Genomic DNA, 17,757 nt, shown 5'->3' on the forward strand with positions numbered 1-17,757 from the left:
AACATAACAAAAAATTAATCACTTAATTTATGTATATGTTAATTAAATTAATTCTTTCATTTGTGAACCTTTAATATAATAGTATTTGGATATCAGTCTCTTGAATTTTGTTGAAGCTTTTAATTTTATTCCAAGCCTGAAATCATTTGATCTTGCATATAAATTTTATCAGAACTTTTATAATGCCAGGTGCATATAATATATAAGTAGAAATTAATGTGATTTTTTAATATCTATGAAAAATATACTATTTGTTTCTATTTTTAATAGTCATGACATATGAAAACATAAAAAAAAATTGTATTCGTTAAAACTTAAGTGACAATTTTATATTCGAAAGAATAAATGTCATCTTAAATATAAAAATCTTTTCACTAATATTACATTTTAATAAGACTTTCACTTAAATAAATTTATCTTGTGATAATTAATCTAGTACTGTTACAAAGACCCGTTGAACTATTAATATTTTTAATAAGCATTACAGGATACCCTTATTTAAAGCAAAGATCATGATTTGGAAGTTTAAGAAATTTAATACTTATAAAAAATTCGAGTGCGTACATTGATGATATACTATTGTTAGCTCTTTTTTTTTTAAGGAAGGTAAATTCGAATTGAAATAAACTTTTTTTTAGTCATTTTCATTTAAAGTTAGCATTTAATTATTTACTTGTTCAACAACATTTATTATTGGAGTCAAAATAACACGATTATAAAAATATCTCAAATTTGTGAAAATTTTCGAATAATCACTATATATATCACCAAAATTTATATTAAAAATTTGAGTGATATAAGAATTACACTGTTTATTTTCTAATGAGCAACTCTTTCATCTCTCAAATCAAGAATCCATTATATAAAGAATTAATGATTTGAAATTAAATGTGCCGTAAGAGAATCATTTAAAATAAAAGTTAGGGACAATCCTTGAATTTACTTCTTAAATAGCCAATATTCACACAACTAATTACTAATAACTTGTTATTTCTTACTAGGATTCAAATAATTATATTAAAACTACCAATGTCGTTTATTATAAAATCTTCAAAAATATTTTATTTTGGCATATTGTCACACACAATTTGATAAAGATAGTATTCTCTATCCCTTTAAAATCTTCCTTTCTAATTTTGACCATGCTTTATCCTTATCATGGTACCTATATATTACACACATTATTAATTTGCAAACTCACTTGATGTTTCTAATTTATTGTAGCATAACAATCAAATTTTGGCACGGAAAATAAGCATTTTTACTTCAAGAACTAATTTTTCTATTTTTGCCATATATTTATATTAATTATGCATGTTTACTTAATACATGATACAAGATTATTAAGTCAATGAGTTATAACTCAAATGACATAGTCTCCTCATATTCATCTAAGAGTTCGCAGATTTAAGTCTCCTTATCTTTAGTAAAAAAAAAAAGAATGATACAAGATTATTAATCACATCATTGTGATCACATTTCTAAGCTCAATATATATATGATAAATATATCATTATCCAATTTTTATATGTTTTCCGCGAACCTCTTTTAAGTAGAATCTCTTTCAAATGAATAAACTCAATCACGCACCCGCATGTATCCGCGGACCTCTTTTAAGCAGAACCTCTTTCAAATGAATAATGTATGTACATAATAGATACAACACAAATTTTAGTAAAACTATTGTGTATCTCCCTAAAGCTACATGTCAAGCGCTTAGAAACTAAATAGTTACATGTATGTTTATACATTACATCAGAAAAAATTGTGTCACAACAATACTACTATGTGTTGAAGCCACATGAACTCACCAGTTCAACGGAATCTTTCTTGAAAGGTACAGTTTATCAATGTATTCTATAACTGGAGTTGCAGCATTGATGTACCTTTTCATCTTCGTCTCAGCAGACTTCTCTGGAGTACCATTCATGCACAACAACTCAGTTCTCTTTAAAAGATAGAATGCCACAAGAAAATAATATCTAATCTAAAAGGTTTGTTTGGGTGAGTTTTTAAGAGAAAATCTTTTTTCGAGTTATCTTTTTTTAAAAGATCTTATGAAAAAATTAAAGTAATTTTATGTTCGGATATCTCATGCAAAATGACTTTTTTATCTATCAATTATGTTTGAGTATAACAATATAGAAGTACTTTTTGTTTATTTATTATGTAAAAAACATCTTTTTTTAATGGTACCCAAACAAACACTCAAATAGTAATTATTGCTTCACACAGCCACACAGGCATTGATCATTTTGATGTGGCCAAAAACAAAAATGATGCAACAAGCTACCTGTTTCATTGAGCCTCAAGAAAAGCTGGTCTCTTGTTGGAAGTGTATACATCCCAGCATGCACAGCTGTTCTTACTGCCCATGTGTGATACGGTGCACAAATCTGAGCGTACGCACTTGAAGCTATTTCTTTCAGACAGCTATCGCTGAAAACGCCAAATGACAAATCAATTGTTAAATTGGATAATTCAATTCAGCATCACAAATGATATACACAAGAAAGATCAAAGATGCCATACTCAGTTGCCAGAAGTTGTTCGAATATAGCTCTGACGAGATCAACACCCTGGCGAACTCTGCGCAAATTACGCGAATAACTTCCCGGGGATTTAACCGTTTTGCTAGCGACATCAACTTCAATTACATCCTTCAGAGTGCCACACGCCGGTGATGCTTCCATAAGTCCTTCTAGCTGACCGTACGAATCATAATATTCATAGCATTGTTACAAAGCAATCAAATATACAACAAAATTTTTGAATTATTCCGAAAGGGAAGGAAATGAACCTTGGCGACGTATTCCAATTCGGCGAATTTGAAAGCAAAGCCGAGACAATTGAAGAGAACAGAGACGAAAGAGCAGGCTTCGTAGAAGGCGTCCAAGGGAAGGTCACCACGGTTGAGGAGTTTGGCGAGGTGTTCAAAGGCCTCGGCAATGGCGGAGAGAGGACTTGAAGTCGTCGCCGCCACCACCGCAGGATCGGGTAGTTTAACGATGCTGGTGCTGCTATTGTCCATGATGACCTCAACGCCATTCATCATTATCGCTACTCAGTCCAAACGCCTTCTTTTCCAAAAGGTTCAAACAAGAGAATCGTTGAAATGTCAAGAAAAGAAAGGAGTTGCGGGATGGAATAGGAACTTTCCGCTACGAACGCGCCTTGCCTTTCCTTCATTCAAAAACTCAATTTCCTTTTCTTTTCCGTTTGACGCCACATCACACGAGACGTCAACCGCTGGTAACTTCTCGCGACTTTTCGTTTTTTTTTTTTTTCTCTTTTTGGGCTCCTATTGAACGGATCTCAAAGCCCACCTTCTTTCTAAGAGTGATCTTGACCAAAAAAAAATAAATCTTAAGAGTGATTAATACCAAAATTAATCATGATAATAATAATCTCATCATACAACCGTGACATAAATTTTTATCCTTTTCTAAATAATACCCCATTAATATTTTGGGCTTCAAGTATCACCTCTCAGAATTTGTTGTTATATTTTTGTTTTTTTTTTTTCTAATAAAGTATATTGCAGTTCATTTGTAGGGCTGCACACGGATCGGATCAGATCGGATATAGCCTAAAATTCTATCCGATCCGCCATAGTTGTCAGAACCGAACTGGTGATCGAACCGGTCAGGTCACTGGTTTATTGGTTCAACCGGTGGGTCACTGGTTGAACCGATAGAACCGGTCGTACGTAAATAAAAAATATAAAATAGTAAAAAATTGAATAAAGTGACAATTATGTCCATCCTTAAAATTTTTTACTTCAAATTAATTAGCCCTTGAAAAAAAATAAAATATCAATTTGGTTCTTCAAGATAGTAAACGATGAACACATTACGTCCCTCCATTAATTTTTCATGTGAAATTTAGTGGTGATGCTTAGATGTCCCTACTAATTAGTCTTAAGTCGAAATCTTCGAAGACCTACTAACTCAATACTCTAAAAAATTTAAAATAAATATCTTTACTAACATTTTAATATGTAAATGTAAATATTAAAATATTTGATACTTATTTTAATAATTCTATAAATTCTAAAGAATTAAAAAAAATTGAGTATAAAACTAAAATTAAATTAAATAAATATAAAATAATTCAGTTGTGTATATATATAATATATAAAATAATTAGCACATAAATTTCTAAATGAACACACCAGCTTGGTGGCATTCCTTATCCTTGTTTAACAAGGGGACAAGGGTTTGAAACCCATTGCATACATTTTTGAATATTGGACCGGCCGGTTCACGGATTGTATCGAACCGGCCGGTTTTGGCCGGTTTGCTCCGGTTTGTGACGAACCGTCCGATTTTAAACGGTTTGCTTCCTTCTTCGGTCCAAAGCTAAGACCGAACCGGCTGGACCACCGGTTCACCGGTTTTCCGTCTGGTCGAACCGGCCGGTCCGGTCCGGTTCTTACAACTATGCGATCCGCACTGCACTCATCGGATCGGATCGGATACGATATCCGCATTTTTTTTAGGCCGGATCCGATCCGATCCGATCCGCATACTTGCGGATCGGATATCGGGTATATCCGCATAATTAAAAAAAAACTATTTTAAGATTCTATTTGACTATTTTTACAAAAAAAATCCAAAAAATTCATTTTTTTATCTGTTTAAGCCTATTTACTCCTAAAATATTATCAATAATAGTTCTTTTGAATAACAAAAATAAAATAATAACACAAGATTTAAGTTTAATTATTCTAAGTTGAAGTACAACATAAAAAATTAAAAACAAAATATCATAAAATTCATAAATAACACACTAAAATTCATATCACATTAGGGTTTATTTTCTTAAACTATGCTATTTATATGTGATGTGCGGATATGCAGATTTGCGGATAGGATCCGCGGATATCACTGCCAAATCTGCAATCCGATCCGACCATAGTGCGGATCCGATCCGATAGCTATACGGATCGGATAATATCCGCAAAATTCGGATCGGATGCGGATAATTACCGCGGATATGCGGATATTATCCGATCCATGTGCAGCCCTATTCATTTGCATCGTTCTCCGATTTACACTCCCTAGTTTTCTTCCAAATAAACAGATCAATATGGGCGTAAGCCCCTCTAAATTACCAAAAACAAAAACAATATTGGGTTTGATTTGCATCATTTTCAAGTTTACACAATCATTTTCTTCCAACAGACCAACAAAAGGGACCAATCAGTTATCTTTCCAAACTTAATTTTTATCCTTTTTGTTACAGATAAGTCTGTCAAACACCGTATACCAAAATTTAAAAAAAGTCTGTCAAACACGGACTAAAATCGTTCTTGATATTTTAATTTCACCAATTACATCTGAGATTGGAAAAATTGCACCATATTAGTCCCTGATCCGTTTTCTATTAACGACGCGCTGACGTAGCTTGATGACATGGACATTTGGTGACACGTGTCACCTCATGGTTTGGCCACGTGTAATGGTATGATGATGTGTCGGTCAGCGACACATGGCATACTGACGTAGATGGTTATACCACGTGTCACAATGCTATTTGTCCACGTGTCATCTACTATGTCATCGTTACATGTGCACCAAATTGGTCCCTTACTTTGCATCAGATGACTCATTTTAGTCCTTGAAATTGAATGTCGTGCACCAAATTAGTCCCTTTATCAGTTTTTTCTCATTTTCTTTATAAATTTAAAATTCTCATTATATATTGAATATACTAATTTTAATTTTCTCTTTTCACAAGTTATTTAAATACAAGTATTTTTATAAAATATTTTTACAATTTTAGTTTTAATTATACAATTTTTTCTACAATATTTTATTAAAAGAACTATGCCAGATATTGATATTGATTTAGTAAATAGTGTAAGTGATACAATTAGTATTGGGCTAGTCCAATTAGAGAATTATACTATAAATAGGAATATGATGTAATAATGGAGGGAGGCATGGTGTAATTGGAAACTCTACTTTCTCTCTTTGGCCCTAATTCTAGGGATTTCTCTTCTATTCTCTCTGATTATCTCTAATTCTCTCTAGTGCTTGATACAAATTCGTATCAAATGGTGCTTTCATTGAACACCATGCCAAATTCCTCGGAGGATGCAATTTGGGAGCAGATTCAAACTAACTTAGATCGCTTGAATTCAAATTATGAAAATGGATCCAAGATACTTGCACATATTCAGGCAACTTGCACCAAAATTTGTGCAACCTTGCGAAATCATCAACGATTTTGAAGGGTAGGGTAATGATACAATTAGTATTGGGCTAGTCCAATTAGAGAATTATACTATAAATAGGAATATGATGTAATAATGGAGGGAGGCATGGTGTAATTGGAAACTCTACTTTCTCTCTTTGGCCCTAATTCTAGGGATTTCTCTTCTATTCTCTCTGATTATCTCTAATTCTCTCTAGTGCTTGATACAAATTCGTATCAGTAAGTTAAGAGTATAATAATAGGGTCGCTCTACGGTACAGATGCAAGTTGGTACAGATATACAGATATTCTTTTTGGTTCACTATTAGATCGACAGATAGAAATTGGTGTCAGGGCTTGTCTGGGTGATGGTGGCTGTGGCTGAGTCAAGCCTATGCATTGCTAGTGTTAGTTGGTGGATTTCTGGATTGGGTTGTGGCAGCATTGGATTGGATGTTCTAAATAATGAATTGGACCTCAAATGTTTGGATTTTGTTAATAGAAAAAAAAAAGAGAAAGCAGCCCATGTTTAGCAATCAGCAGTAATAATGGAGCCTCAAATGGAAATTTATGCTGCCTTCATGTCAATTTATTTTTTTAATACTTTCTAATTCTTTTTATATTTATCTGATTTAGAACCATTTATTTTTATTTCGAGAAATCGAAATTATTTAAAAAGTTCATTTTAAAATAGCAAAATTTATATCACATTTAATTTAAATTGTAAAAAATTTTAAAGATTGAAACACAAGAATAGAAAAATTAATATAAAGTTTATATATAACTCTGCAATGATCTATATTTTTAGATCTATTACATTAAGATATTAAGTTCGTAGACATAATCCTAATATTTGTATGAGATTAATGAGATAGCATAGAAACTTAATTGTGTTAATTTTTTTAAAATAGTTTTATTAGTCTTTTATTAAATAAATGACCATTTATATCAATAAAAATGAAAATACTAACATATGTATTCACACTAGATCGAAACTAAATTTGTATCCACGTAAGGTGTTTTTCGTGTGATAAAAGTAGGGGTGGCAAAACGGATCGAGCTCGTCGGGCCGATCCGCTAAACCCGCTAAAAAGGGCGGGTCGGGCTAGGATTTGGAGCCCGCCAAATTAAAAAAATCCGCCAAAAATAAAATTATAGATAATTAAAGACATTCAATATAAAATTAAAAACATAATTTTTTAAAAAATTAGTCAAATAAAAATATCTAAAACTTTTTTTTTAACCATTAAAATTTAACTTATCTAATCAATTAAATTGCGTATTAGTTTACTAGAATAAATCAAACAAGAGCCGAAGTATATATGTGATCCTATTCCCCAACAAACCAATAAAACATTCCAATTTCCAACATTAACTAAATGTCTAAATATAATACTGATACTAATACGGTGTCCGAAAAGAAAGCTATATTAAACTAACATATAATTATATAAGCAATAGGGAAGGGAAATAATAATAATAATTATCCTAATTATACTCTAATAATTATATTCAATTAATTGATATACATAATATTAAATTATATGATACTTAAATATCTAATCAAATCAATTAATTAATATAATTAATCTATTATAATAAATTATATTTAATGTGTTAAAAGAAATAAATCAGAAAATACTTTTAGAAGCATGCCACGTCAACTTTATCATTAAGTGCAAAAATCCAATTTTTATATAATAGAATAGATAGATTTGTCATTCGGTAACTTCATTAACAATTTTTATTTAAATATTGACCAAACATATTTATGAAAATTTATCAATTTAGTTATTAAGTTATATTGAAAATATAGTTTATGTAATTGAAAAAATGAACTAAATTAATAGATTTTGATAAATATATCTAGTTAAAATCTAATTATTTATGTCAAGTATTATGTATGTTGTTAATTAATATTTTTATTATCAATTGTTGACGAAAATTGTTAATGAAATTACTGAAGGGCAAATATGATTAATTTGTAATATTTAAAGGATCAATTTGATGGAAAAAAAATTTTAGGGATGAATTTAAAGAATGTCCCGCCTTTCAGGGACTAATTTGACTATTAACTCAATTAAACTTAGGTTTAATTACTCTGTTGGTCCTATAATTTTGCGAAATTTTCAATTAGGTCCCTATACTTTTTTTCTTTTTAATTGGGTCTCTGCACTAATTTTTTTTCAATTGAGTCTCTACAGAATTTAAAGAATGTCTCGTCTTTCAGGGACTAATTTGACTAAATTAAAAATTAAACTTAGGTTTAATTACTCTGTTGGTCCCTATAATTTTGCAAAATTTTCAATTTGGTCCCTATACTTTTTTTCCTTTTAATTGGGTCTCTGCACTAATTTTTTTTCAATTGAGTCTCTACACCATTTTTTTCTTTTTATTTGAGTTTCTGTACCAATTTTTTTTAGATGGGTCCCTATACAATTAAGAAAAATACTACTAAGAGGGACCAACAGAATAGGGACTTAATTGAAAATTTTATGAAACTATAGAGACCAACAGAATAATTAAACCTTAAATTTAATCATTCATGTAAATTATATCTATTTAAATTTCAAAACAAAATTTTAAGTTAAGTGAAGAAAATTAAATTAACTGAGCGAATTAAATGGGTTGATCTGTTTAAGTCCGCTTCATTTATAGGCCATAATTTTTTAACTCGAAGCATAATTTTTCTAGAATTGAAGAGAGTTAAACTCATTTAGAATTTCTTTATATGTAAATGCATATTAATATTAGTTTTTTACACAAGTCTCTTAAAACAATTGTATTGCTGTTATGTTTATTTTATTTTGTTGATTCAAACAACCTAATAAATCTTTTTTCAATATTTTATATTAATTTAAATGTTACAATGTAATATACACTTTATATTTTGACTCTACAATAAATTTAAAATTTATATTATTATAATAAAAATTATAATATAACATAATTGTTATTACATAAGTACTTATTCAATAAAATATCATAATAAATTAGAATTTATATTTATACAAAATATAATTTTTACATTCATAAATATAAATACATATGTAAAAAAAAATTAAAAAAAAGTGATATGCAAAGCATCAGTTAATATGATCCAAAAATAAGTGATGTCCAACAGCATTTTGATTTAAGTGATGAAATCCACACAATATTTCAATAACAAAATAATAGCCCAACAATGATAAGCCCATCCATGATATTTCTTTCCACCAGCTTAGCTTCAATATGGAACTATATAAACGAGCCCTGCAAACACTGCAAACTGCTCAGAAAGATGATCAAGTTGTCCCCCCAATTATTAGCATAGATCCACATGTCACTTTTGTATTCAACTAAAGAGAATATTTGTATATATACATCTGTACCTATAATTGTCCATAATAATATTCCTTAATACAATTTTTTAATATTTAACATTTTAATAAATATTTTAAGAATACTTGATAAGACACTTGTTAACTAATATAAATTCATTATTCTCATCCATTTTAAGAATGTCTGATTTTCCATATAATTGACTTCTCTCTAAATTAATAAGATAGATTTATACTGTCAATTATAATAATTCATTTTATCTATAACTTAGTTAGGCGGCTTTTTCATATATTACACTATTAATCAATATAAGTACTTATTGTAACCATGACTTGAACAGTATTAAAACAGATACAAACACACACAAGAGGCAATAATAAAGTTTTAATTTTAGTTAACATGTGTTCTAATGATACAAGTTAAAATTATTAATTAAAAAACTTATTATAAAAATGTTTATAATAAAAAATATAATTAAAATTAATGTATAAAAAAATATTGAGAATTTTAAATTTATAAAAAAAAATGAAAAAAACTAATGAATGGACTAATTTGGTGCACGGGACTAAAATGAGTCATTGTCATTTGATGTAAAGTAAGGAACCAATTTGGTGCACATTTAACGATGACATAGTGGATGAAACGTGGACAAATAACATTATGACACGTGGCATAACCATCCACGTTAGCATGCCACGTGTCGTTGACCGACACATCATCATACCATTATACGTGGCCAAACCATGAGGTGACACGTGTCACCAAAGGTCCATGTCATCAAGCCACGTCAGCACGTCGTTAATGAAAAACGGATCAAAAACTAATATGGTGCAATTTTTCCAATTTCAGAGACGTAATTAGTACAATTTGAATCTCAGAAACGATTTTGCTACATAACGTCAATCACAGAAACCACTATGAGGATTTAGTCGTCAAACATCCAAACCCCAGCTTGAAAGTTCAGGCAAGCTTTTACCAAGCAAAGCGATGTCCCGTGCATATTTACATATCCAAAGTAGTTTAACACCAAATGATCATAAAGCGAGTACGAGTCTACGATAGTTTGAATGTTAAATAACTGATTAGGATTTAGGAACAAAAAATGCCCAATCTCCAATTTGTAACCACACCAGATGGGTTTGCAAGCTTAGGCAAGTTTGCCATCCATCGACTTGCAAATAAAAATATGAATAACAAAATATTCATAACTAGACATGTACGAAACATGCAACACACCAATAATCCAAGACAAACGACTATGTATATGAATACTTTAAAAATAAAAAACCCCTCTACGCGGAGTAAATGTAGATACAAGGGCAATAATAATGTTGAGGCCATAAAACATCCCTTGACGACTTAAGGCTTGTCATAATCAAACATTACCTCGTTAAACAGAAGTATAACAGACCCATCGAGTTAAAAAGATAAAAGAAAGAAAAAGGGGAAAAAGAAAAAATAAAAAAGAAAAATGACAAGAACAGATCATTTGCAACTGGATAGGAGATCTATTGTTCGTCAAACTCGTGCATGTGATCTAAGAGGTAGTTGGCAGCCAATTCCTCGTTCTTGTTGCAAGCAAAATACACCTCCAACACAAGTGCACGATCAAAGCCCATTGCTTCAAGCTGCAGCAGCAGTAAAACATCACGCTACTCATAAATATTGATTACCAATAGTAGGAATGGGTACTTTTAGATCAACGAGGAGTGCTTATTCATGTATTTATATGCATGAACAGAGGAAATAGAGCGTATAGTTTATATAGGCAAGAGATCAAACTTACACGTTCAATTGCTTGGCGCTCTTCAGGTGTAACAGTTACTGATTGTGGCATGCCAGCAGCTAGCTGGCCAAATAAATTCCTAAAGCACATTAACAAGAAAGATTAAGACATTGAACAAAATTGTTGAACCCTACCCCACCACCCCCAAAAAAATAAAATGAAATAAAAACAAAAAACTATATTTCTCCATTCCTTCAACAAAAATACATATACAGAACAGCATAGGATGATCACTCACCCCTCACCACCCTCCACAGGTTCATTTATCAGTCGAAGGAAATCAGCTTGATGATCTCGAATCAATCTCATAAGATGAGGATTTTGTTTGCCAAGCTCTTGTAGCATAGGCTGCAGTAACAAGAATATTCAGGGAACTCTAAAACGAGAACATAGCATACACTAATAAGGCAAAGAAGAAAAACCTGCAATATTTGTGGGTTAGCCTGCACCATAGCTCGCAAGGCTTGGAACTGAGAAAACAGAACAAATAAAACTGGAGAGTTTAGCTAAGACACGTGTAGGAACTTCAGTGCAGATAACAGGTCAGCAAAATAGAGAGTACCTGTTGGCTGTTGCGCAGAAATTCTAAAGAGCCAGCGCCAGCAGCACCAGAACCAACATTGGGGAGGCCCTGTAAGACATAGTTGTTAGAGTACAAACCTCCAACATTCTCTTTAATAAATAGTAGAATGCTACCTGGGGAAATAGGTCTAGAGGATTAGCATTTGGTCCACTAGTTGTGACAGGAGCTGGTTGTGCTGCTTGAGGTGAAGCTGCCTGAGGTGCAGCAGCTGGTGGATTTGTAGGTTGTACACTTGTAGGCACTCGGGCCACAGGTGGAGCTTCAGCTTGCTCAGGGATACCCTGATATATGTGAATGATGTTTTATTTTAATCTTTTTTGTTTTTAAAGCAGTGATACAGAAAATAAACTTCCATTGAACTAGTAGAGATGCCAAAATATAGCGCACAACTATCATCAAGTATGAAATTCATCATCTAAAATCTCACATACCGTATACAAATATTCAACAGCTCTCTCAGGGTTGTTGTAAGCAGCTCTAAGAGCACGGATAACTGTGTCCCTATCCCAGCTCCCACCCCCCATATCAAGAATTTGCTGAATTGTTCCCTCCAAGTTGCTTCCGGCAACCAGATTGGATGCTGCCTGCCCATAGATATCAGACCCTACCCTGCTTCAAGAAAGTTTATTTCAACAATATATAATGGAAGTAAGCATGTAAAATGTATAGAAAACGTAGATCACAGGAAACAATATTTACACAGCAGTATCTGTAGATGTAGGAGCTGCAGCAGGTGAAGGTGCAGGTGCAGGTGCAGGTGCAGGTGCAGCAGGTGCAGGTGAAGGCGAAGGTGCAGGTGAAGGTGAAGGTGCAGGCCTGCCAAAATGCAAAGTTTAGACCTCAAGCTCTTCATATTGAAATAGTTGAGACTGCAACATAAATTCTCAAGAAAAAATTCTATAAAATATCATCAACTCACGGTGCAGCAGTGGCAGGAACAGCTTGAGGTGCTACTGACACAGATGGGGTAGGAGTAGGAGTTGCACTAGTCTGTGGAGCCTGCAATGAAGACATAATAGTTTAAAAAAATAATAATAAAGTAAAATACAATAAATTTCAGAACCTTGATAACTAAAGACCATTGTCTCAATATATCTCAGGAATGTGATCATTCAAATAATAATATAGTATACAATATTTATAGCGTAGCAAACTGTTCTAACCTTTGATGAAGGTGCTGTTGATGCAGTAGATCCTTCACCAGATGTGCTCTTACTCTGGAATTGTAAGCACATAGTTCTAACTTAGTACTGAATAAATGTATATTATAAGAGTTGAAAATTTAACAAAAGTCAACAACAATTTCTTTTGACAAAGTTCAAGATAAATAACTCCACTTATGTTTATGTATCCCCCAAAATCCATACATCAACTTCAGAATACAAGGGGTTAACATTAAATTATGATTCTACATAATAGTGAATATACACCATGCGCTCATAGGTAGCTAGTAAAACCTACAAATTATGACAGTTCTGAGCCACTCCAAACAATCTATCTACCGGTTACCATATCAAACTCAAATCAACAAGCAATGACCTATGTCCATGGAAGAACCAATAATTTTTTCCATGTGCAACAGTTTGTAAAACTTTAGACAACTATTTATGCAACAAAACAACTGCATACATGTTAATGTTTTTTGATACCAACGTAAACTTTTAAAGGGAATGAGATAAATAAGAAAATTTTACCTTAGAAAGCATGATTACAATGAAACTATTTTCAGCTACTTTGTTTTCCTCCAAAGTAGTACCATCCTTAAGAACCTTGCCTTGATGAATAAGCATTTGCTGTGCAGCAGGGTAGACATTTGCACCTTGAACAGTTTCTATATTTTTCTTCACTTCGGTAACCTGAAAGGAATATGCTCATCATAAATAAAATAAAAACACGATATAAATGAAATCATATAATCATTAGAGATGAAGCAATGCCACAATTGCAATAGTAGAATGCGTCGCTTAAGTAACTCAGAGTAGTTTAGTTCAACCGTCAAAAACCACAAACTTGACTATTGACAGAGACATAATATGTGCTACTTAGATAAGTGAGTTCCCAAAGCTGATAGGAGAGTGAAAAATCTGACAGTCAGTGATCACTTGGCCATTGACCAAGGTGTCAGTTGTAATGGGCTGGTGATGATTTATAAAATTGAGAAATGCTCAATTATACAGAACCAGTACTTATCCAGATTTCTTCTTAAAGCATAAACCGGTTTGATATTCCCGTAAAGTAAGGCTCCAAATAAAGTCAATGTCAAACTTATTCACTATCATGTGGCAACTTTCCATTAAATTTTCACAGAACTTTTGACAACAGATTTCCCATTAAATTATCAGAATCCAGATGAGTAAATTTGCCAGGGAATAGTATTGCAGCTATATGCCATAACCAATGGAGCCAAAAATAGCTAACTAGGCAGAAGATGTTCCAACCACGATACAAATCATATTCCAAAAATTACAGCTCCTAAAAAGCTAAATTACAAAGTTAAGTATTAAAAGAAAAATTCGAACAGTGGTCAAAATTCAATACCACGATCGAACGAGTGAAACATTAAAACCCTAATTATTAGTCGAAATTCGGAACCCTCACACCCTCGATACAATCATAAATATATTCAATCCAATCACGGAATGCAATTGACGTAAGAACGAAAAGAAAACGAAATTAAGAACAAAATTCGATCGAGAGTTGAGGTGTCAAACCGTGTCATCGGGCTTCACTTCAATCTCGAAGTGCGTGCCCTTCAGAGTCTTTACAAAAACCTTCATCTTCGCACTGTCTCTGAAACTTTCAGTCGCCGCCACGAACAGCGTCGGAATTCGCGCCGGCACGGCTTAGTACCACCGATCGACAGAGGGTTTATTTAACCTAAAACGACGATGGAGAGAAGAAGAGCAGTATGGGCAGAGTGGAAAATAAAAAATCTCTTGTTTTGTTTATTTCCATTTTTATTTTTAATTTCTAAATAGGATATATACCCGAAAATATGCTAGTTTGAGTTGGGAGTAGTTGAGTGACGATTATCCACGCGCCCTTTCCGGTGTTTAATAAACGCCCCTCTGAGATGATTGATTTTATACCTTAGAAGGTGACATGAACGGTGTGGATCGGGGAAGTGCTTTCTCGTGAAACAAGGACTGAGAGGGATTTTAGTTGCGAATTGTAGTGTAGAGTGAGCTAGATTTTAGTGCCTGACACGGACTGAAGGGGCTTGCGGATTTGAGCCTCGTTCAATTGGACTAGATCACTAATTGTTGGGTTAGCTCGATTATAATTAGGATTTAGAACTTGGTTGGGTCAGCTTTTAAAAAGAAAATTTTGAGTTATCTTTTTTTAAAAATGTGAATATCTCATATAAAAATATTTTTTTATTTATCAATTATATTTAAGTATAACGATATAAAAGTATTTATTTATTATATGAAAAATATCTTTTTAAAAAAAATATCTTTCAAAAAAAGATATAAATTATAATTTTTTTTAAAATTTTTTTATTTATTTTTTAGTGCATTTATTTTTGCTATTAAAAATTTGTCAAACACACTAAAAAATAAAAAAAAAATCTTTTTTTATTAAAAATTTTTTTTTTATCAAAATAATAACGCCCGCCCAAACGAACACTTAAGACTAATGAGAATTAACTAGTAACTAGTATTAACACATGCCAAAATTACAGGGTTTAACCGTTTAAGACTCAAAATTAAACTATCAATAGAGCGAAAGCCTTTTTCAAACCAAGCTTTTAACTAAGGCCAATCTGGATAACTAATTTAAATAAATTTAAAAAAAAAAGAGTTTAAAGTATAAGGACTTTTATTAATAGTAGTTTATAAATAAATTATTTTGCATTTGAATTTTTAGTTATAAAAGTACTTATTTTAAAGTTGTAGCATTTGGATAGATAACTCAAAAAATATAATTTTTTTACACAATAAAATAAAAATTAAAATAACAATAATAACAAATATTTTTCAATATTAAAGGTTGATTTTACTTAACCTAATCACTAAAATTACAATCGTTTAGATAATCGATTCTTTATTTGCTCTCTTATTAGTTCCATTTTTTAGACTATTGGTTCTTGTCACGTAATATCATTAAAAATTGGTTCTTCTACTTCACTTTCACTCATAACGGTGTTCTTATATGTGGTGAATAGTAATAAAATTTTAATTCACAATTATCTTGATGACAATGCCAAAGAAATTATTGTGTAGTTAGTATTTGTTGTTTTATTATGTATGATATGGTAGGTAAAAATAAAAAACAAATATAAAATGTATGTCAATGTATATTTTGGTGTTGTTTTTATTTTTTTTTACTCCTGTTAGCCTCCTTCTTTATTGGGGTTAATAACTTGTTATAACTAACTATAAAAATAATAGCAAATTATATAAAAATAAAATCACATGTGAAAAAAATAAAATTAAAACTGAGATTTCATATCACATATCATCTTAAATACAAATTTAATAATGAAAATAAAGTGGTAAAATGATAAAAAAAAATAATTGAAAGGAATATATGCAGTAACATTGTTTTAAAATGGTGGTGAAGGGTCAATACTTTCAGCAGATGAATCATTACGTGAAAATGGTAGTGGAGGGCTAATACTTCCAGCAGCTGGAACATTAGGTGAAAATGATCGTGGAAGGTCAGTGCTTCTAACAGATGGAACTTTGCGTGAAAATAGTAGTGGAGGGACAGTATTTTCAGCAGAAACAGAAAATATTTTCACAGACCCAATAATAAAAGTGATTTTTTTTGTTTTGAAGTCAATTTTTTTAGGAAAGTGATAGAATGACTTATCAAAAAGGAGAAGTCATATATTTTTACTTTTTCAAAAGGATGTGAATTAACTTTTCGAGAAGTTAAATTTTTTTGTTTTAAATGGTACCAAATATGTGTATTGTGATTTTTCATAATTCAAAAATAAAAAAAAATAGCTTATGCTGTTTTGTTTCTCTAATATTGTCGTAGTCCTAGCACTAACATTTTCTTTTTCTCTATCTTCTTTTTTCACTTCATTCTCTTTTGTTATTATCATCATGTCACCATCTTCTTTTTCTTATCCTCCTCCTCTTATATAAGAATGTTCAAGATTTGACCCAGTCCAAAACTTGACTCGGACCCAAGAAATATTTTATCAATTTCGAATTTGTTATTTTTACTTAACGTTATCTTCGAATCAATTGGAATTATGGTTCGAGTTATTCGATCTGGTCTGAAATTTGTTTTCTACAATAAAAATATATTTTTTTCTATTTTCAGAATTTAAAAAATAACATTCTTTTCTGCATCCAAAGTCAACAACTCACACAATAATTAATTACCTGTGATTGTATAAGCAGCTTTTTGATTAGAAAGAGTGGGAGAATTGACTTTGGCTTTAGCGCCAACTTATTCCAAAAAACACAATTTTTTTGCTTGGTTGTGTCTTAGAGAGATTTTTCCTACTGCAAGTTTTTGCTTCAGAATAGGAATGTCATAATCAGATAGGTACCCAAAATGTCTTTCTAGTTAGGAATCAGTTTTCCATTGTATTCGAGATTTGTCCGAAAGTTCAGTTTGTATGGCACAGGTTAGACATTTCTTGTCATCCTCTATATTTGAAAAAATGATTCTTATATCATAGTTAAGAGCATATGTTCGGATTCTTTTCAAGACTTTGGTAGATATGACAAGTAACGAATAATGTCATCTTTAATTCTCATGAGATTTGGCCTCCAAAAAAATTATTCGTGTGACTTTAGCTTCAGAAAAAGTGCTTAGAGGTGTTTTGGGATTACAACATGTATTCCTCCTTTCTAATTATAAGTGGTTTTTTGTATCTTCCATCTATAGATACTTTTAAAAT

General features: G+C 31.5%; 2 protein-coding genes and 1 long non-coding RNA gene across 6 annotated transcripts in view; 1 reads left to right on the forward strand and 2 right to left on the reverse strand.

Annotated features, from left to right (window-relative positions):
* LOC110266412 overlaps positions 1 to 6,095 on the forward strand; it is a 22,196-nt gene extending 16,101 nt beyond the window's left edge. The window contains exon 4 of the long non-coding RNA XR_002353772.1: positions 5,870 to 6,095. This is a non-coding gene — a long non-coding RNA (uncharacterized LOC110266412). The remainder of the gene's footprint in view (positions 1 to 5,869) is intronic.
* LOC107618349 (ACD11 homolog protein-like) lies at positions 1,522 to 3,194 on the reverse strand. 2 transcript variants are annotated; one of them, XM_021111032.1, is made up of 4 exons: positions 2,801 to 3,194; positions 2,533 to 2,705; positions 2,294 to 2,439; positions 1,522 to 1,965 (listed from the first exon to the last, which is right to left on the reverse strand). In XM_021111032.1, exons 1-4 carry the CDS (start codon positions 3,053 to 3,055, stop codon positions 1,808 to 1,810), a joined length of 732 nt encoding a protein of 243 aa, XP_020966691.1. In that variant the 5' UTR covers positions 3,056 to 3,194; the 3' UTR covers positions 1,522 to 1,807. The 2 variants fall into 2 exon arrangements, with proteins under 2 accessions (XP_020966691.1, XP_016175869.1); XM_016320383.2 differs by having other exon boundaries at positions 1,522 to 1,914; positions 2,801 to 3,189.
* Positions 10,765 to 15,137, reverse strand: LOC107618152 (ubiquitin receptor RAD23c). Of its 3 annotated transcripts, XM_021111033.1 has the most exons (13): positions 14,879 to 15,137; positions 14,603 to 14,768; positions 13,586 to 13,747; positions 13,055 to 13,108; positions 12,811 to 12,890; positions 12,591 to 12,707; positions 12,323 to 12,503; positions 12,005 to 12,172; positions 11,871 to 11,939; positions 11,731 to 11,778; positions 11,547 to 11,656; positions 11,309 to 11,387; positions 10,765 to 11,150 (listed from the first exon to the last, which is right to left on the reverse strand). In XM_021111033.1, the coding sequence occupies exons 2-13, from the start codon at positions 14,666 to 14,668 to the stop codon at positions 11,031 to 11,033; spliced, it is 1,254 nt and encodes a 417-aa protein (XP_020966692.1). In that variant the 5' UTR covers positions 14,669 to 14,768; positions 14,879 to 15,137; the 3' UTR covers positions 10,765 to 11,030. The 3 variants fall into 3 exon arrangements, with proteins under 3 accessions (XP_020966692.1, XP_016175596.1, XP_016175597.1); XM_016320110.2 differs by lacking the exon at positions 14,879 to 15,137 and having other exon boundaries at positions 14,603 to 14,862; XM_016320111.2 differs by lacking the exon at positions 14,879 to 15,137 and having other exon boundaries at positions 12,323 to 12,500; positions 14,603 to 14,861.

The sequence above is a fragment of the Arachis ipaensis genome, chromosome B09, assembly GCF_000816755.2.
Source record: "Arachis ipaensis cultivar K30076 chromosome B09, Araip1.1, whole genome shotgun sequence".
In the NCBI taxonomy this organism is placed as follows: domain Eukaryota; kingdom Viridiplantae; phylum Streptophyta; class Magnoliopsida; order Fabales; family Fabaceae; genus Arachis; species Arachis ipaensis.